Genomic DNA, 20,006 nt, shown 5'->3' with positions numbered 1-20,006 from the left:
TGGAAAACTAAAAGTGGATCGGCGATGGCTAGAAGGCCGGTCACGTCGACCGCCGAACGCCGCCCGAACAAGGAGAGGGACCGACTTCAGCGGAAGTCGTAACACTGACGATGTTTCACGTTAACACGAAGCCTACCCAGTTGTCAGACAATCGGCAGCAGCCCCACTCCTCATCTTCTTTACTTTTTTCAGATTGTGAACAAACCTGATCGTTCTCTATTTTTCTTTGACATCGGTATCAGTGTTGAAATGTTGTGATGTCTCCCTCCATCTTTTGTGTTCTTGTCCGAATACAACTGCATCTAAGGATTGTAGAGGTTATCGAATCGTTTCACCTCCTTGCATAGACGCTCCTCAAAACTTGACAGAGACATAATTGCGTGTAGCAAATATTGAAATAAAAGCACAAAAAAGGACGCTTGCAAGTAGAATAGCAAGTAGAATTGCAATAGCAGCGAAGTAGCAGCACGTCTATCTCTTCCGTGTTTATGCCAGAAGTGATATCGGAAAATATGTGATGTAGACACAGGGGTGGGACATGCGTTGCAAAACTCACCCAATACTGTCCCTCAAGTCAATCAATCAATCAAATGTATTTATAAAGCCCTTCTTACATCAGCTGATGTCACAAAGTGCTGTACAGAAACCCCAAACAGCAAGCAATGCAGGTATAGAAACCGGAACCTAAGATGAAACCTAGAGAGGAACCAGACTGAGGGGTGGCCAGTCCTATTCTGGCTGTGCCGGGTGTAGATTATAATAGATCATGGCCAAGATGTTAAAATGTTAGATGATCAGCAGGGTCAAATAATAATCACAGTGGTTGTAGTGGGTGCAACAGGTCAGCACCTCAGGAGTAAATGTCAGTTGGCTTTTCATAGCCGATCATTCAGTGTATCTCTACCTCCTGCTGTCTCTAGAGAGTTGAAAACAGCAGGTCTGGGACAGGTAGCATGTCCAGTGTACAGGTCAGGGTTCCATAGCCGCAGGCAGAACAGTTGAAACTGGGGCAACAGCCCAACCAGGTGGACATGGGGCATGGTCCTAGGGCTCAGGTCCTCTGGGAGAGAGAAAGAAAGAAAGATAGAGAAAAAGAGAGAGAGAATTAGAGAGAGCATACTTAGACACCGAATAAGACAGGAGAAATACTCCAGATATGACAGACTGACCCTAGCCTCCCGACACAAACTATTGCATCATAAATACTAGAGGCTGAGACAGGAGGGGTCGGGAGGAATGAGTCTTCCCAAGGAATGTTAAAATTGGGGCGGCAGGGTAGCCTAGTGATTAGAGCTTTGGACTAGTAACCGAAAGGTTGCAAGTTCAAATCCCTGAGCTGACAAGGTATGAATCTGTCATTCTGTCCCTGAACTGGCAGTTAACCCACTGTTCTTTGAAAATAAGAATTTGTTCTTAACTGAGTTGCCAAGTAAAAATTTTTTTAAAAATAACTTAATTCTAAGCCTAAAATAGCTTTTTTTATTTTGGGAACTGGCAAAATGTCCCCACTTGTCAAAATGTTCCTTGTTTTACTGAGTACTTCTGTTCCCTACAAGGATAGTAAAACCTAACACACACACACACTAACCCTAAACCTAACCGCTAAGCCTAAAATAGCATTTTTTATTGTGGGAACTGGCAAAATGTCCCCATTTTTCAAAATGTTCCTTGTTTTACTATGAGTACTTCTATACCCTACAAAGATAGTAAAACCAAACGCACACACATACAAACAAACACACTACTCCCCATTGGGCCCAGGAGGGTGGGCCGTGTGGTTATACTTTATGTTCAGACTTCACAGGATGCACTTAGATTGATGAGATCCTGGTCCCCTGGGAGGCTGAGACTGCATGGTGGTGAATGTTGGTGACGTAAACCAATAGGGTCTGGGTGAGGTGCCTGTTTACAATGTCTGCTGGATTAACTGATTGGGGTGGAGGCCCCTCACATCATCATCATCATCATCATCATCTTAGGGCGACAGCAACATGGGTTTTCTCCCATCTCTTGTCATACTGTATGGGAGAATGCCAAGGGAGGGGGATGCAGGCAGTTACTGGGAGTGGTTATGGTGGAAGCGGATGGAGACCTCTTGTGTCATGTATTGATTGGACAGAGAGAGACTGTTTTGAGGGTGCCAAAACAGTAAACATGTAGCCAAACCCTTTATGATTAATGAGAAACCTCCTCTCAGTTAATTGGGGTGTACTCTGGGACCATCTGTGTTTGCTGTGTTTGCGTGTGTGCGTTGTAGGAACGTGACATGGCTTTGTCATGGGACTCCCTTGCGTGGTCTGCAGCTGTGGGACAGAGGAAATAGGTCAAAGGTCGTTGCTGATGTAAGGCCACCGCCCTGGCCTTGAGGCTGTGCCTCTGTGGAAGTGATTCTGGGTCATAAAGATAGGAAATGTGGGGGGTTTGAAAACAGACCTGGACCATATAACATGGCTGGCTGCAACTGCAGACCACACATACTGTAGCAGACCACACAGCTCTAAGCCTCACCCGAAAACCAACCTTTAGGCTTAGACTAGAAGATTAGTAGTTAGTCAGTGGTGTAAAAAGGAACCAATTGTCATACTTGAGTAAAAGTAAAGATACCTAAATAGAAAATGACTCAAGTAAAAGTGAAAGTCACCAAGTAAAATAATACTTGAGTAAAAGTCCAACAGTATTTGGTTGAAAGTATACTTAATTATCAAAAGTAAAACATTTAAATAATTTCTAATTCCTTATATTAAGCAAACCAGATGGCACATTTCAGTTTTTTATTTTATTATCGAAAGCCAGGGGGACACTCCAACACTCAGACATAATTTAGGCAGTAGGGATGGTGAACGAATTGGACCATTTTCCTGTCCTGCTAAGCATTCAAAATCTAACAAGTACTTTTATAATATAAATAATAAAGTACAGGTACCACAAAAAAACTACTTAAGTAGTACTTTAAAGTATTTTTACTTCAATACTTTACACTACTGTAGTTAGTTGATCAACCTAGACTCAGGGGTTGACGTAACATAATAAAGGAAAATCCGGGACACTGAAATTAGTAAGATATGTTACATTTGGTACGGTATGTATTAATTTGTGGATATCCATCTATTTCGTATGTGTCACGCTCGTCGTAATGATTAGACCAAGGCGCTGCGCGCGTAGAGTTCCATATATTTTAATAAATCGAAACTCACCAAACAAAAACAATCAAGCACAACCGAAACATGCCGCTACTGGTGTGCACACAGGCAACTATCTGTAGACAAGATCCCACAAACACAATGGGGAAAATGGCTACCTAAATATGATCCCCAATCAGAGACAACAATAAACAGCTGCCTCTGATTGGGAACCATATCAGGCCACCATAGAAATACAATTCACCTAGATGACTCACCCTAGACACTGTCACGCCCCAACCAACATAGAAAATAAACAGCTTTCTGTGGTCAGGGCATGACAGCATGATATGTTACGAACTACAATTTGACACCTTGTAGAACAGGGTTATCCAACTGGTGTCCCACGGCTCAAATTTGGCTGGTTTAATTTGGCCCCCAATTTTTCAGAGCAAAAACATGTTTAATTCTTTTTTTTAAAGGACATAAAAGACTAAAAACACCGGGAAATCAGCTCCAAGTGATTTTGTTTAAGAAATGGTTCCAAGTATTCCCACCCACAATAGAGAGAAAAGTGATCGTATACAAATGTAAGCAAGGTTTAATATTATTATGTTTTAGTCAAACATACTGTATCTGTTTGGGCTTATTGAGGTCAATTTGTCATCTACAAATTATTTGTAATTATGTTCTGCCCCACCGACCATCTGCTCCCCAAAAAATCGGCCTGTGGCTGATTCTATTTGATGATACCTGTTGTAGAGTCTATGCCCTGACGAGTTAAGGCAGTTCTGGGCGAAAGTGGGGGTGCAACTCAATATTAGAAAGGTGTTCCTAGTGTTTGGTATATGTAACATGTTTCCTATGGGAGCAAACAACATCTTAGACATTTCGAGTGTTCACTTTTTGGTTGAGGGCAAACACGGGTTTTGAAGTTCGCAGGCAGGGTTACTTCACCACATGACCGACTCATGTCTGCTACATATACTCAGTGTATATTATAAACTGGGTGAATCGAGCAGTGAATGCTGATTGGCTGACAGCCGTGGTATATCAGACTGTATACCACGTGTATGACAAAATATTTATTGCTCTAATTACGTTGGTAACCAGTTTATAAATGGCAATAGGACACCTCTGGGGTTTGTGGTATATGGCTGCTTTGCATCGTGCATAAGAACAGCCATTAACCGTGGTATATTGTCCATATGCCACACCACCTCGGCCTAATTGCATAATTATACCATGTCATTTTAGAATTCTTAATTCTGATTGGCTTTAAAGGCATTCTAGAGCATGAATTACTTCCCTATGATGCATGGTAAATCAGCACGGTAGAATTCAATGGCTACAGTTCATTCTTAAATGTTGAATTGAAGTCGAATTGAAAACATTATTGGCATTGTTGAAATCGATTTTCATTAAAGCAAGCTTGGACTACTTTGGTTTGGTTAGCTAAACTAGCAAGTGGTTACCAAGGCAACTACTGTAGCTATCTAGTAAACTTGCTAGCTACTTCAATGAATGTTGAACACATTTCTACCTGCAAATGAACACATTTCTTGCAGCAAAACTATTAAGTTATAGCCATGGTATAAAAAGGATAATCAACTCAGGGCTCTAAGCGTTCTCTGGAAAATGATGCAACTCCGTGGAAGGTTAGGTACTCTCCGCATAGCCCCTCGTTGATTATCCCTTACAGAAATTGTAGTATTTTTTCATGTGGTTGTTGTGACACTGAGTCAGCACACTGCCAAACAGCACGCAATTTAGTGGTCTGACCCAGTTAGCAATGAGCACAAGGAGAGGCCGGTCTCCCTCCAGAGAGGTTGAGCGCTATGTGACAGCTTTTTTGCCCATTTCCTCATTCACAGGGTACCCGCAATAGGCCACTTTGTCAAGTAGCAGCCGTGCTCCTGCCGTTCACATGCCATTTTCCTCACACAGCCCAATCGCCCTTCTCCCAACCGACGACACTACAAATGCCAGTTGGTTTCAAGACGCTTTTTCATCGACAAGCCAGTGGTGTGCCTACTCCCTTTTGCCATTTATTTTTTATATATTTATAGATAAACTCAGCAAATAAAGAAAGGTCCTCTCACTGTCAAATGCGTTTATTTTCAGCAAACTTAACGTGTAAATATTTGTATGAACATAACAAGATTCAACAACTGAGACATAAACTGAACACGTTCCACAGACATGTGACTAACAGAAATTGAATAATGTGTCCCTGAAAAAAGGGGGGAGGATCAAAATCAAAATAACAGTCAGTATCTGGTGTAGCCACCAGCTGCATTAAGTACTGCAGTGCATTCTTTTTGTGAGATGTTACCCCACTCTTCCACCAAGACACCTGCAAGTTCTCTGACATTTCTGGGTCCCTAGCCCTCACCCAACAGGTCCCTGACGTGCTCAATGAGATTGAGATCCGGGCTCTTCGCTGGCCATGGCAGAACACATGAGGGAGGAGGATGTCTTCCCTGTAACGCACAGCGTTGAAATTGCCTGCCTGATTATCTGGAGTGACGACCATTTGCTTCATCTCCTTCGCATAGAGTTGATCAGGCTGTTGATTGTGACCTGTGGAATGTTGTCCCACTCCTCTTCAATGGCGTACACTTCGCTCCAGAGCATCTCAAACATGCTCAATAGGTGACATGTCTGATGAGTATGCAGGCCATAGAAGAAATGGGACATTTTCAGCTTCCAGGAATTGTGTACAGATCCTTGCGACACGGGGCATGACATGAGGTGATGGCGGCGTATAAATGACACGACAATGGGCCTCAGAATCTCATCACGGTATCTCTGTACATTCAAATTGCCATTGATAAAATGCAATTGTGTTTTTTGTCCGTAGCTTGGAGCACTCTGTTCACAACGTTGACATCAGCAAAACGCTCTACCACATGACACCATACACATGGTCTGTGGTTCTGATGCTAGTTGGACATACTGACAAATTCTCTAAAATGACATTGGAGGTGGCTTATGGTAGAGAAATTAACATTACATTCTCTGGCAACATCCTTGGTGGACATTCCTGCAGTCAACATGCCAATTGCACGCTCCCTCAAAACTTGAGACATCTGTGGCATTGTGTTGTGACAAAACTACACATTTTAGAGTGGCCTTTTATTGTCCCCAGCACAAGGTGCACCTGTGTAATGGTCAAGTTGTTTATTCAGCTTCTTTACTATGCCACAACTGTCAGGTGGATGGATGGATGGATGGATAGATGGATTATCTTGGCAAAAGAGAAATGCTCACTTACAGGGATGTAACAAAATTTGAGAGAAATACACTTTTTGTGCTTATGGACAATTTCTGGCATATTTTATTTCAACTTATGAAACATGGGACCAACACTTTACATGTTGCGTTTATATTTTTGTTTAGTGTATCTTTAAAGACTTATAGTGTATATTCATATAGTATGGAATAGCTACAGTGCACTAGCAGCATGGAATTATAATGAAAGTACTGTATTTCTACATAGTGCACTTAGGTGACATAACTATTGCACTGTTCCGGTAGACTAAAGTGATTTAAGTGTGTACAGAATGTGAATAAATGGTATGTCTGTGGTAGGGTGCAGTAGTTAGCTCAGGGTTCAGCTGCTAGATCAGTCTTGTGGCTTGGGGGTAGGGCTGGCGTTGAGATAGGTGGTCTGAGACTTGATGTTAACCCTCATTGCAGCGGATCCTTCTCCCCTGTGCGCCACCTTCTCAATCGAAGAACCCTTTCAGATAAAGGGTGACCTGAATCTGGACTGCCTCAGTGGCCTCTCGGGTTGCAGGGTTATTCCAAATGGTTCCTATACACAAAGAAAGTACATCGAGTTACAGTTCAATTGCACAATGTCTCACACAACAAGTTTTTTTAAATTACTTAAAAGTAACACATTTAATAATATCAAAACTTACTGTGAAGAATGGTCTTCAAGTCATTGAAACAGGCCTTATCCCCTGCTCTGAGCCTGCCTGCCGTCCTGTACCTTTGCCCCACTACTCTGGATTACCGACCTCTGCCTGACCTGACACTGAGCCTGTCTTCTGTCCTATACCTTTGCCATACCTTTGCCTGCACTTGTTCGATTTAATAAACTTTTGTTACGTCGACACTGTCTGCACCTGGGTCTTACCTTCAAACCTTATGTATGTACAGTGGGGCAAAAAAGTATTTAGTCAGCCACCAATTGTGCAAGTTCTCCCACTTAAAAAGATGAGAGAGGCCTGTAATTTTCATCATAGGTTCACTTCAACTCTGACAGACAAAATGAGAGAAAAAAATCCAGAAAATCACATTGTAGGATTTTTAATGAATTTATTTGCAAATTATGGTGGAAAATAAGTATTTTGTCACCTACAAACAAGCAAGATTTCTGGCTCTCACAGACCTGTAACTTCTTCTTTAAGAGGCTCCTCTGTCCTCCACTCGTTACCTGTATTAATGGCACCTGTTTGAACTTGTTATCAGTATAAAAGACATCTGTCCACAACCTCAAACAGTTACACTCCAAACTCCACTATGGCCAAGACCAAAGAGCTGTCAAATGACACCAGAAACAAAATTGTAGACCTGCACCAGGCTGGGAAGACAGAATCTGCAATAGCTAAGCAGTTTGGTTTGAAGAAATCAACTGTGGGAGCAATTATTAGGAAATGGAAGACCACTGATAATCTCCCTCAATCTGGGGCTCCACGCAAGATCTCACCCCGTGGGGTCAAAATGATCACAAGAGCGGTTGAGCAAAAATCCCAGAACCACACGGGGGGACCTAGTGAATGACCTGCAGAGAGCTGGGACCAAAGTAACAAAGCCTACCATCAGTAACACACTACGCCGCCAGGGACTAAAATTCTGCAGTGCCAGACGTGTCCCCCTGCATAAGCCAGTACATGTCTAGGCCCGTCTGATGTTTGTTAGAGAGCATTTGGATGATCCAGAAGAAGATTGGGAGAATGTCATATGGTCAGATGAAACCAAAATAGAGCTTTTTGGTAAAAACTCAACTCGTCGTGTTTGGAGGACAAAGAATGCTGAGTTGCATCCAAAGAACACCATACCCACTGTGAAGCATGGGGGTGGAAACATCATGCTTTGGGGCTGTTTTTCTGCAAAGGGACCAGGACGACTGATCCGTGTAAAGGAAAGAATGAATGGGGCCATGTATCGTGAGATTTTGAGTGAAAACCTCTTTCCATCAGCAAGGGCATTGAAGATGAAACGTGGCTGGGTCTTTCAGCATGACAATGATCCCAAACACATCGCCCGGGCAACGAAGAAGTGGCTTCACAAGAAGCGTTTCAAGGTCCTGGAGTGGCCTAGCCAGTCTCCAGATCTCAACCCCATAGACAATCTTTGGAGGGAGTTGAAAGTCTTTGTTGCCCAGCAACAGCCCCAAAACATCACTGCTCTAGAGGAGATCTGCATGGAGGAATGGGCCAAAATACCAGCAACAGTATGTGAAAACCTTGTGAAGACTTACAGAAAACGTTTGACCTCTGTCATTGCCAACAAAGGGTATATAACAAAGTATTGAGATAAACTTTTGTTATTGACCAAATACTTATTTTCCACCATAATTTGCAAATAAAATCATTAAAAATCCTACAATGTGATTTTCTGGATTTTTTTTCTCATTTTGTCTGTCATAGTTGAAGTGTACCTATGATGAAAATTACAGACCTCTCTCATCTTTTTAAGTGGGAGAACTTGCACAATTGGTGGCTGACTAAATACTTTTTTGCCCCACTGTATATATGTATTTATATATTTGCGCCCATCTCAATGAACTAATCCATTGCGGAGGCCTAGACTAAAAGCCAATTCATGCTTAATCTGAAAAATGTGGTCAGAGGCTCCATATGGAGGGTGTGACGCAATTGCAGTGTCTCCAGAGGCCAAATCGAGATCTGTACTGCTTCACCATGCGCCTCCCAAATTTTGTAACAATGCGGAGGGCTCTGTGTAGCTCCGCATTGACATGATTAATTGATGGTAGGTGGGGGTGGTACATCCTGTAGAAAACACAAACTCACTTCCTTGACAAAAGCTCTGCACTGCTCTGCGAAGTGTAAGAATTATGAATACCCTGACTTTTCAGAGGCTGTATCACCGTAAATGCTGCATGGCCAATGTAGATGTCGGATTGACCATGTGCCCAGATGCACAATGCACTTCTCTCTCCAAACTGAGCTCTCTCCAGCCAATTTCTGCACTTTCATTGTTTCAAAACTTAATTGTGTGAATTGTTGGCGTTTGATTGTTAGGGTATATCAATTTCCCATTACATAGTGCATTCGGAAAGTATTCAGACCCCTTGACTTTTTCCACATTTTGTTACGTTACAGCCTTATTCTAAAATTTAGTAAATTGTTTTTTTTTACTCATTAATCTACAGACAATACCCCATAATGACAACGCAAAAACAGGTATTTAGACCCTTTACTCAATACTTTGTTGATGCACCTTTGTCAGCGATTACAGCCTCGAGTCTTCTTGGGTATGAGAAAACTACAAGCTTGGCACACCTGTATTCGGGGAGTTTCTCCCATTCTTCTCTGCAGATCCTCTCAAGCTCTGTCAGGTTGGATGGGGAGCGTTGCTGCACAGCTATTTTCAAGTCTCTCCAGATATGTTCGACATGAGAAACAGACGCCTCACAAGTCCTCAACTGCCAGCTTCATTAAATAGTACCCGCAAAACACCAGTCTCAACGTCAACAGTGAAGAGGCGACTCCTCCAGGCAGAGTTGCAAAGAAAAAGCCATATTTCAGACTGGCCAATAAAAATAAAAGATTAAGATGGGCAAAAGAACACAGTCAGTGGACAGAGGAAATCTGCCTAGAAGGCCAGCATCCTGGAGTTGCCTCTTCACTGTTGACGTTGAGACTAGTGTTTTGCGGATACTATTTAATGAAGCTGCCAGTTGAGGACTTGTGAGGCACCTGTTTCTCAAACTAGACACTCTAATGTACTTGTCCTCTTGCTCAGTTGTGCACCGGGGCCTCCCACTCCTCTTTCAATTCTGGTTAGAGCCAGTTTGCGTTGTTTTGTGAAGGGAGTAGTACACAGCATTGTACGAGATCTTCAGTTTCTTGGAAATTTCTTGCATGGAATAGTCTTCATTTCTCAGAACAAGAATAGACTGACGAGTTTCAGAAGAAAGTTCTTTGTTTCTGGCCATTTTGAGCCTGTAATCTAACGCACAAATGCTGATGCTCCAGATATTCAACTAGTCTAAAATAAGTTGTATTGCTTCTTTAATCAGAACAACTGTTTTCAGCTGTGCTAACATAGTTGCAAAGGGGTTTTCTAATGATCAATTAGCCTTTTAAAATTATTAACTTGGATTAGCTAATACAACATGACATTGGAACACAGGAGTGATGGTTGCTGATAATTGGCCTCTGTACTCCTATGTAGATATTCCAATTAAAAAATCAGTCACTCCCAGCTACAATAGTCATTTACAACATTAACAATTTCTAAACGGTATTTCTGATCAATGTTATGTTATTTTAATTTTCAAAAACAATGAAATTTCTAAGTGACCCCAAATTTTTGAACGGTAGTGTGTACGTTTTCCGACCCATATCTCTTGTCGGCGCCACAGTGTCTTAATGTAACCATGGTTGCGTTCCGACCCCAGTGCAGCTCAGTGGAAACATTTTAACGGTAGGGTCGGTATCTTCTGGCAATTGAAGTATTTACATTCAAGTTGGTAACAGCTATGTTCTTAGCTACCTTCATGATTGGGCCCAAACTTGGCACCTTTGTCTCGTTGTAGGTCTCACTCTTTCTGTTGGTGCTCCATCTATCTACACTGAGTATATCCAACATTAGGAACACCTTCCTAATATTGAGTTGCACCCACTTTTGCCCTCAGAACAGTCTCAATTTGCCGGGGCACAGACTCTACAAGGTGTAGAACGTGTTCCACAGGAATGCTGGCACATGTTGACTCAAATGCTTCCCGCAGTTGGGTGGTGGACCATTCTAGAAAAATATGTGAAACTGTTGAGCGTGATAAACCCAGCAGCGTTACCGTTCTTGACACAAACTGGTGCGCCTGGCACCTACCACCATACGCCGTTCAAAGGCACTTAAGTATTTTGTCTTGCCCATTCACCCTCTGAATGACACATACACAACCTATGTCTCAATTGTTGCAAGGCTTAAAAATCCTTCTTTAACCTTTCCCCTCCCCTTCATCTCCACCGATTGAAGTTAATTTAACATGTGACATCAATAATGGATCATAGCTTTTACCTGTATTCACATGGTCAGTCTATGTAATGGAAAGAGCAGGTGTTCTTTTTTTTCCTTTTTTATTTATTGAATATTCAAAACATGCAATATACTTGCAGTGAAGCCGCTCAATAACTACATCATACCAGTCCTCCAACAGACTCCCATTCAAGGTGACACACAGAAGCATCCAGAGTCATTGCCCTGCTCAAGGGCATGTTGACCGATCTACCACCAGGCCAAAAAACGTGAACCCGAACCCTCCAAGATTCTCCCACAGTTCCCCAATAGCTGTCCCTCAACCATTCGAGACCCCTCCCACAGGAAGAAAAATGAAAAATACAATCAATTCCATTCCCCACCCCCAAGAATCCCCCAATGCACCAACAACCGAGAGAACTAAAGAGAAAAAAGGAAAAGACGGAAGAAAACAGCAAACAACAATGCAAAAAAATAAAATAATTATAATAAATTTAAAACAAAGTACATCAAGGACAACTAAAATCATAACAGCAATGCCATTTGTATATGTTTGTGTGCATGTCTGGCACTATTACATGTGTGTGTTCTTTTATGTGTTTATTTGAATGAGAGTGTGTGTATATGCATGTGTACAAACACCTGCACGGCATCAGCCTCAGGCAAACCGGCATTAGTTGTAAAAATACTGCCACTTAGTGTCATTCAAATGTACTTTTTCTTATGTTATATTTGGACTTTTTGGGGGACTTTGACCATCATTCTATCACTCACACAGCAACTCCACTCCCACTTGTCTCCAATTCCACATCCCAACCCTCAGCTTCCCTCAGCCCATCCCATCTATCTCTGCTGGCCACCCACTTCGGATTTCTACGCAACACATATCTTTCAACTATGCTGTGATGTTTAACGTACAATTTCAATCTATCTAATCGAATAGAATCCACAGATTGCGATTTGAAGATGAATACTTTTACTAAGAGTATTAGTAATTGACTGACCCAGTCTCTCCAGATCTCCTAACAGTACTATTTCTTGGGTCAATTTTAGATCAATGCTATGCATTTTCAGCCATTCCTGAACCTGAGACCAGAAACAGGCTACCTGAAGGCAATACCAAAATAAATGGTCTATTGATTCTGTATCCTCACAATAAAATCTGCAGAGCTTCGATGATTTTATGCCCCAAATATTTAACATTTTGTTGGTGGCAAGAATTCTATATAATACTTTTAGTTTAAAAGCACAAAGTCTTGAATCTTGCTTTGTTTTATATATCAACTCATACACCCTGTACCATGGAATCAGTACATAAAAAATCTCTTCACAACTAGTTTGCAATCTATATGGCACAGTTGTCAAAGTCCTGGTCCTCAAATGAAACTGGTATGCTTTCCTATTTATGATATTTTCATTCCTCCGACAGTTTTGATCCTTTATATTGGGCAGACAGACCAGTTCCATACCTCCTCCCGCTGACAAACGCCTCCTCCATTGTTGGGGTAATGTTGTAATCAGTTGGTTGTACTCTTGGATTGATCAAACCTTTCCGTACAATTCTGATAACTCCATGAAGGACATAACTCAACCATTCCAATTTACAATATCATTTAAGAACAAAATACCCTTATCAAACATATTTTCCATAAATACAGGTATTTTATCAACCAGCACATTTGAGTTCAGCCATAATATTTGTTGTAATATTTGTTCTATCTTTTCAGGGGGATGAAATTGAAATTGTAGTCAGCTCTGCAATGCTTGTTTGAAAAAGAAAGATATTTTGAAAAAAGTATCATTTGCAATTAATCAGAAATGAGACATGGCAATCAGCACAAAGGCAAAGAGGCCATTTTTAAACAATGGATGAGCTTTTCTTAGTAATCTACTTGAGAACCATTTAGGGTTCAAATAAAACTTTTGAATGAGTGAACCTTTTAGAGAGAGGTTTATTGCTTTTATATTTAATTATCTCAACCCACCCAATTCATATTCATTATATAGATAGGCACGTTTTATTTTGTCTGGTTTAGCATCCCAGATAGAGCAAAAAAAAAAAATTCTCATATCATTTGAAAAACGAATCAGGAGTAGGCAGCGCCATAAGTAAGTGAGTAAACTGAGATATGACTAAGGAGTTAATCAGGGCAATTTTCCCATAAATAGACAGGTATTTACCTCTCCATGGTTGCAGGATCTTGTCTATTTTTCTATTGAAATTCATTGCGGAGAGCTTATTTATATATTTTGTGATATGAATACAGAGTACGTCTACTTCACCATCAACCCATTTTATAGGTAAACTGCAAGGTAATGTAAAAGTTGTATTTTTGAAGGATCCAAAATTAATATTGTACACTTATCATAATAATTGATCTACTTAAACTGTCAATTATTAGGTGTATCACTTTTGTGTTTCATCCTCAATTATTGTAAATGCATTATGCCCACATCTGTGGCTGTATTGTGTTTTTAAATTGGCAAATCTAATAAAATTCAAATCACAACAAATGTAAGGTATTTATAGAAACAACAAAAACAGCTTGCAGCCTCTGGCTGGCTGTGGTTAGCTGGAAGGTGTCAGGCCCAATTTGAGACAAGAAACATTCCTTGCTATTGTCTTTCAAATTAGCTCATGGCTAGATGGCTTACCTTGGCCTGATAGCTGTCCTCTGAGTGCAGGCAAAATGCTAGAGACGCAAAAGTGGCCTGCCAAGGGTTTCTAGCAGTCCTCTGAGTAGGGGCTACCCGCCAGAGATGGAAATCACATCTTGAACGGCAAAGTCCATTCGCCCCCTGGCGGTAGGAATTTATAGCCTTGGGTGTAAGGAAGGCAGCAAACAGCAAGTGGGAGGATATTTTTTGCTATCTGGGGAGTGAGAGCATGCCGTACTGAGAAAGAGAAGCAGGGGAGAGAAAGAGAGGAAGGGACTGTTTTGGGAAGAGATTACATTATTGCCATGTGTTATCATTTCCAAATGAGGGTTGCAACATAGACACACCAAAGCCTTTGTCCCAGTGCCAAAAGCGCATCATGGAGGAATGTTGCTGCTCGAAGAAATCTCAATCAAGAGCCATGCCGGATGGTTAGGCTAGTTAGAACCCTCTGTGTTTGTCCCTATAAAGCTGCACACTGGCTTATCTGCTCAAACACAGGACAGATGTCAGATGTGGGGAGAAACAGGGCTTCTCACTGGCACTAGAAGTAGTAAGCTCAAGCTTGAGAATATGAGTAATACAAATGCCTGGCCTGGTTAGTTTGGTATGCTAAGAAATGTATTGCATGATACTGTGTCTTTCCCATGTGTCTTAAATCCAAGCGTTTGAAAAGTGATGCAATGATGATGAATCCAGAATGTAAAGCCTCAGTGGCAGACAGACCACAGCCAATAGTCTGATGGAGGATCACTGTGTCAGGCCAGTGACAGTCAGACAGCTGATCATCTCCTCCCCTTTCCTCTCCTCTCCCCCACAGTGTGGTCTGTTTGTTGATCTTGCCTGGCAGACTAAAACCAAACCTGTTTTTCCAGGAGGGAGTTAATGGTCTGAATTTGGTCGGGTGTTCTAGTGTCACACTGGTCGCAGGTTAGCATTTTTTGTCATGAATCTGGTTCTGGAGGCAGCTCTGCAGAGGGGTCACTAGCTGGCACAGCCACGAAGTCATAAAATCTGATTTTAAACTTAACCCTAACCTTAACCACAATGCTAACCCTAATGCCTAACCCTAACCTTAGATTAAGACCAAAAAGGACATTTCATAAATTTTAACAATATAGCTCATTTTGACTTTGCAGCTAGACTATCTAAGTGGAAATTGCTCAGTTCTGCCTCCAGGAAAAGACTCATTACAATAAACGCCAACCTGCTGTTTGGTCTATCTGTTCCACATTAAGAAATGGAATGGTTAGAAGTGGCCCAGTACCATCATTGAATGCCTGAGCATTTGTGTTTTGTTCGGAACAGTTCCTAGTTTATTCCTACTGTTCTCTGCCAGTGGTCGGTCTCAGTGCTCTGTACCATTCTTCTACAGTACAGTGGTACAGTTTTTTGTAACCAACTAGCACTAGGATATGATAAAGCATCATGATGTACAACCAATAGCAGAGCACAACTTTTTAATGCCTGCAAGTCTACTGTTCTATCCCAGTGTTTACATCCCATGCAGTGTTCTGTGTTAAACTCTGCCAGATTCATGTGACTGAGCGTCCAGAGTCCAGCTGCTGACAGTGTGACCACAGAGAGAGTTGGTTTGCTCTGCAGGGGACCCCAACTACAGCACAGTGACTACACACTGGCTACACAGCTCCTTTCTCTGCAGAACCTAATCTGTTACCAGGCCATAGCGGCTGCAGAAAAGACCAGCCCTAAATCAACAGTGGCCCTGGGGCTATGGAAAAAGTGACAGACCAGCTGCCCTAAATCTTACTGCCACTCCCTGTGCAGTCAGCTCAGTGCTGTCTCCCTCTGGTTGAGTCCCAAATGGCACTCTATTTCCTATGGAAACTGGTCAAATCTAGTGCAATTTTTACTGCACTTAGCTGTAATTCTACTAAGCACCCTACTGCATGTTAGTTAAGACAGAAGAGGCAAGCTCTCTGTTGGAGTCCTGATTTGTTGTTAGAGGAACCAATACTTGAGATCGTAGTCAAATGTGCACTACTGTATTTGCCTCACCATATATTTTTGTTCCTACGCATGACAAGACCATGATACTTACTCATACTGGAGATACTGGAGTATTCCCAGCAATGAATCACTTACCGGTACCTAACTTATACATGATTAAACTGTACACTCCCTCTCTTTCACTAATTTCTCATCTCAGCTTTGAATACTTAGTGTATTCCCTTGATTTGTATGCAGTCTCTGATCTCTAAGCCTATGTGCGTACAGTATGTGCATGAATCAATCTCAAACTAACCTTCTCCTTCTCTCGCCCTGTAGAAACTGGTGTGCGTATGTGGTGACAAAGACAGTGACCTGTGTGGTGGAGGATGGAGTGGAGACCTACGTCAAGCCTGACTATCACCCCTGCTCCTGGGGCACACAGTGCTCTCGCATGGTGACGTGAGTATGCTCCTAACACACAAACACACGCACTACCACCTGGTGCCGTATACTTACTCGTACACATTTCATTTGAACATGTATACCCAGACACCCACTGCATGAATCAGTCTTTGCCCATCTACTGTAGACAGACAGAGGATATTGTGATGAAAGAATGCCAAGGCTGAGGGGAATTGTGTAAGAAGGACCTTTTGGACCTAATGCCCCTAATGTCTGCCAACACACACACTCACACACGCTGCTTATGGAGTGAAAAGATTGGAAAGACAGACGTGACGACTCGCAAAACTTAACCAATATTTCTGGGAAATCAGGAACTCTTTGACTAATCTGAAGCCCATACTATACAGCATCCCTCTCTCTCTTTTTGTCTTCATCTCCCTTCTCTCCTGTCTTTCTCTATCATTCTCTTGAATGATTCTAGGCATGTCAGTGGTAGGCTGTCATACTGTAATTGACATTTGTGTGATGGACAATGCCGTGGCTGTACAAGCTGAGTCCTGTTGATTGAAGGCCTACTACTGCCAGAGCCTCTGTCTCTCTCTCTGACGCTCCCCCACAGCTGGGTAACAGATGACTGTGTATGAGCCTGAACCATACAGCACATATACAGGAAAGGAAACAATATATGCCTTTTCACGCCCAATTGTGAAACATTTATTTCCTTCTCAGTTTAAAGAGGAAAATAAAAAGCAGTTTCTTCTGAACGTGGTCCAAGCAAAATTTAGAAATCAGTGTGTGTGTGTGTGTCGAGCGCATGTGTGTGGAGCGTGTGTGCATGTGTGTTTGTTTATCTTTTCTAATTGTTTAACAATGCTTTAGGATCTAATTTTGGAGTTTGGCTTCTACTCTCCATTGCAACATACAGTACATTTGCTACAGCCTGAGGAGTTAATTCAGGAATTTGCATACAGATTTGCATACAGTGGAGTATTCTCATCCATCAGAGAGGGGAGGGGTCTCCTATGAACTACGGTTATCTGACCAACGAAAACTAAGGGTGGTGGTCAGCTTGAGTTTGAATTAGGTTCATGTAAATATTGGGCCACTTGACGTGGGTATTAAGTTTGTTCATACAGTAATTAAGTACAGTGCCTTGCGAAAGTATTCGGCCCCCTTGAACTTTGCAACCTTTTGCCACATTTCAGGCTTCAAACATAAAGATATAAAACTGTATTTTTTTGTGAAGAATCAACAACAAGTGGGACACAATCATGAAGTGGAACGACATTTATTGGATATTTCAAACTTTTTTAACAAATCAAAAACTGAAAAATTGGGCGTGCAAAATTATTCAGCCCCCTTAAGTTAATACTTTGTAGCGCCACCTTTTGCTGCGATTACAGCTGTAAGTCGCTTGGGGTATGTCTCTATCAGTTTTGCACATCGAGAGACTGAAATTTGGCTCCATCCATCTTCCCATCAATTTTAACCATCTTCCCTGTCCCTGCTGAAGAAAAGCAGGCCCAAACCATGATGCTGCCACCACCATGTTTGACAGTGGGGATGGTGTGTTCAGCTGTGTTGCTTTTACATAACACATAAAACATAACGTTTTGCATTGTTGCCAAAAAGTTCCATTTTGGTTTCATCTGACCAGAGCACCTTCTTCCACACGTTTGGTGTGTCTCCCAGGTGGCTTGTGGCAAACTTTAAACAACACTTTTTATGGATATCTTTAAGAAATGGCTTTCTTCTTGCCACTCTTCCATAAAGGCCAGATTTGTGCAATATACGACTGATTGTTGTCCTATGGACAGAGTCTCCCACCTCAGCTGTAGATCTCTGCAGTTCATCCAGAGTGATCATGGGCCTCTTGGCTGCATCTCTGATTAGTCTTCTCCTTGTATGAGCTGAAAGTTTAGAGGGACGGCCAGGTCTTGGTAGATTTGCAGTGGTCTGATACTCCTTCCATTTCAATATTATCGCTTGCACAGTGCTCCTTGGGATGTTTAAAGCTTGGGAAATCTTTTTGTATCCAAATCCGGCTTTAAACTTCTTCACAACAGTATCTTGGACCTGCCTGGTGTGTTCCTTGTTCTTCTAACGCGCTTTGCGCTTTTAACGGACCTCTGAGACTATCACAGTGCAGGTGCATTTATACGGAGACTTGATTACACACAGGTGGATTGTATTTATCATCATTAGTCATTTAGGTCAACATTGGATCATTCAGAGATCCTCACTGAACTTCTGGAGAGAGTTTGCTGCACTGAAAGTAAAGGGGCTGAATAATTTTGCACGCCCAATTTTTCAGTTTTTGATTTGTTAAAAAAGTTTGAAATATCCAATAAATGTCGTTCCACTTCATGATTGTGTCCCACTTGTTGTTGATTCTTCACAAAAAAATACAGTTTTATATCTTTATGTTTGAAGCCTGAAATGTGGCAAAAGGTCGCAAAGTTCAAGGGGGCCGAATACTTTCGCAAGGCACTGTATGTTTTGGCAGTTATCACAAATGTGTGCTATCAAATGCAGTGCAATCTGTTTCCCCAATCCTGAAATTCTTGTTACTTTTTCCAGATGACATAATTGGGTAAAAGGAGAATGCTGCGCATACCTACCATGCTTAAGTCTTTCAGAGTGACAGGCATTTCTGATACTGTGTGGAAAGGAGCTGGTGGAATAATTACAAACATGTTAAGGTCTGAATAGTTTCCCTGTAAATGATTTAATCAACGTTGGTATCCGGTGAATACCGGGGTTTAGAGTTACCTCAAAGTGCCTGTCAGGGCAGAAACCAGCGTCTGCTGTTTAAGCTTTGTGTTCATGCCTCCAAGCCCGGGAACGAAATTAAAACCCCAAATTAAATAGAAAATGTAATTAGGCAGAAAATGTCTGGCCTCTGGCTTTGTGGCCTGTAATGACTGAGTTTGGATTGACACATAAACATTCTCCAAACTGAGGCCTTTGACTGAGAGCAGTTTCAAGAGTTCAGAATTGCAGACAGGCCCATTGAAACTCAATGGTAATTTCCCTTACTCAACTTGTAAGGGAAATTACGGATATTGTACAAACAATATGAGTGAAGTAGTACAATAAAACAATGTCCAAACAATGTCCTTCAGTTAATGTGTAATGTTATGTTCTGCCAACGACAATAAGTTGAAAATTACCACATGCGACCAATTATGATTGCATAGCATCAGTTACATAAGCGTTTAGCAGACACTCCTGTCTAGTGTGACCCAAATTCGTGCATTCAATTTAGATAGGTGAGACAACCTCATTGCGAACCACTTCACCATTGTTGTCGTTGTTGTCGATGATTCTCAACAGGTATCGAACATATATGAAGCCGCGGTACAAGGTGGCCTACAAGATGGTGACGGACATGGAGTGGAAGTGTTGCCATGGTTACACTGGGGACGAATGTAGCGAGGGGCCGAGCGGAGGTTCTGGGACCCAGATTGCTACAGCCAGACCACGGCCGAAACCCTCCCGACCGGGACAGACTGGAACCGGCACAGGTCACGGAGGACAGAATGGGGGAGACGGTGGGTGGATGTCTGTTTGTTCTGCTCCTCCTCTATGTCTTCTTCTTCTTCCTACTTCTGTCCTCCTCTATTTCCCCAT

The 20,006-nt window shown here is 41.9% G+C and overlaps 1 protein-coding gene across 1 annotated transcript in view; it reads left to right on the top strand.

Moving 5' to 3' along the window:
* Positions 1-20,006, top strand: part of LOC110497543 (EMILIN-1-A) — an 81,724-nt gene that overhangs the window by 46,001 nt on the left and 15,717 nt on the right. Inside the window, exons 2-3 of the mRNA XM_036954478.2 lie at positions 16,305-16,427; positions 19,710-19,927. Coding sequence (XP_036810373.1) covers positions 16,305-16,427; positions 19,710-19,927 — 341 coding nt within the window. The remainder of the gene's footprint in view (positions 1-16,304; positions 16,428-19,709; positions 19,928-20,006) is intronic.

The sequence above is a fragment of the Oncorhynchus mykiss genome, chromosome 19, assembly GCF_057628025.1.
Source record: "Oncorhynchus mykiss isolate SJ-2025 chromosome 19, ASM5762802v1, whole genome shotgun sequence".
NCBI classification, from domain to species: Eukaryota; Metazoa; Chordata; class Actinopteri; order Salmoniformes; family Salmonidae; genus Oncorhynchus; species Oncorhynchus mykiss.
Note: the sequence above shows the minus strand (reverse complement) of the source record. Positions and strands in the feature narration are given on the sequence as shown.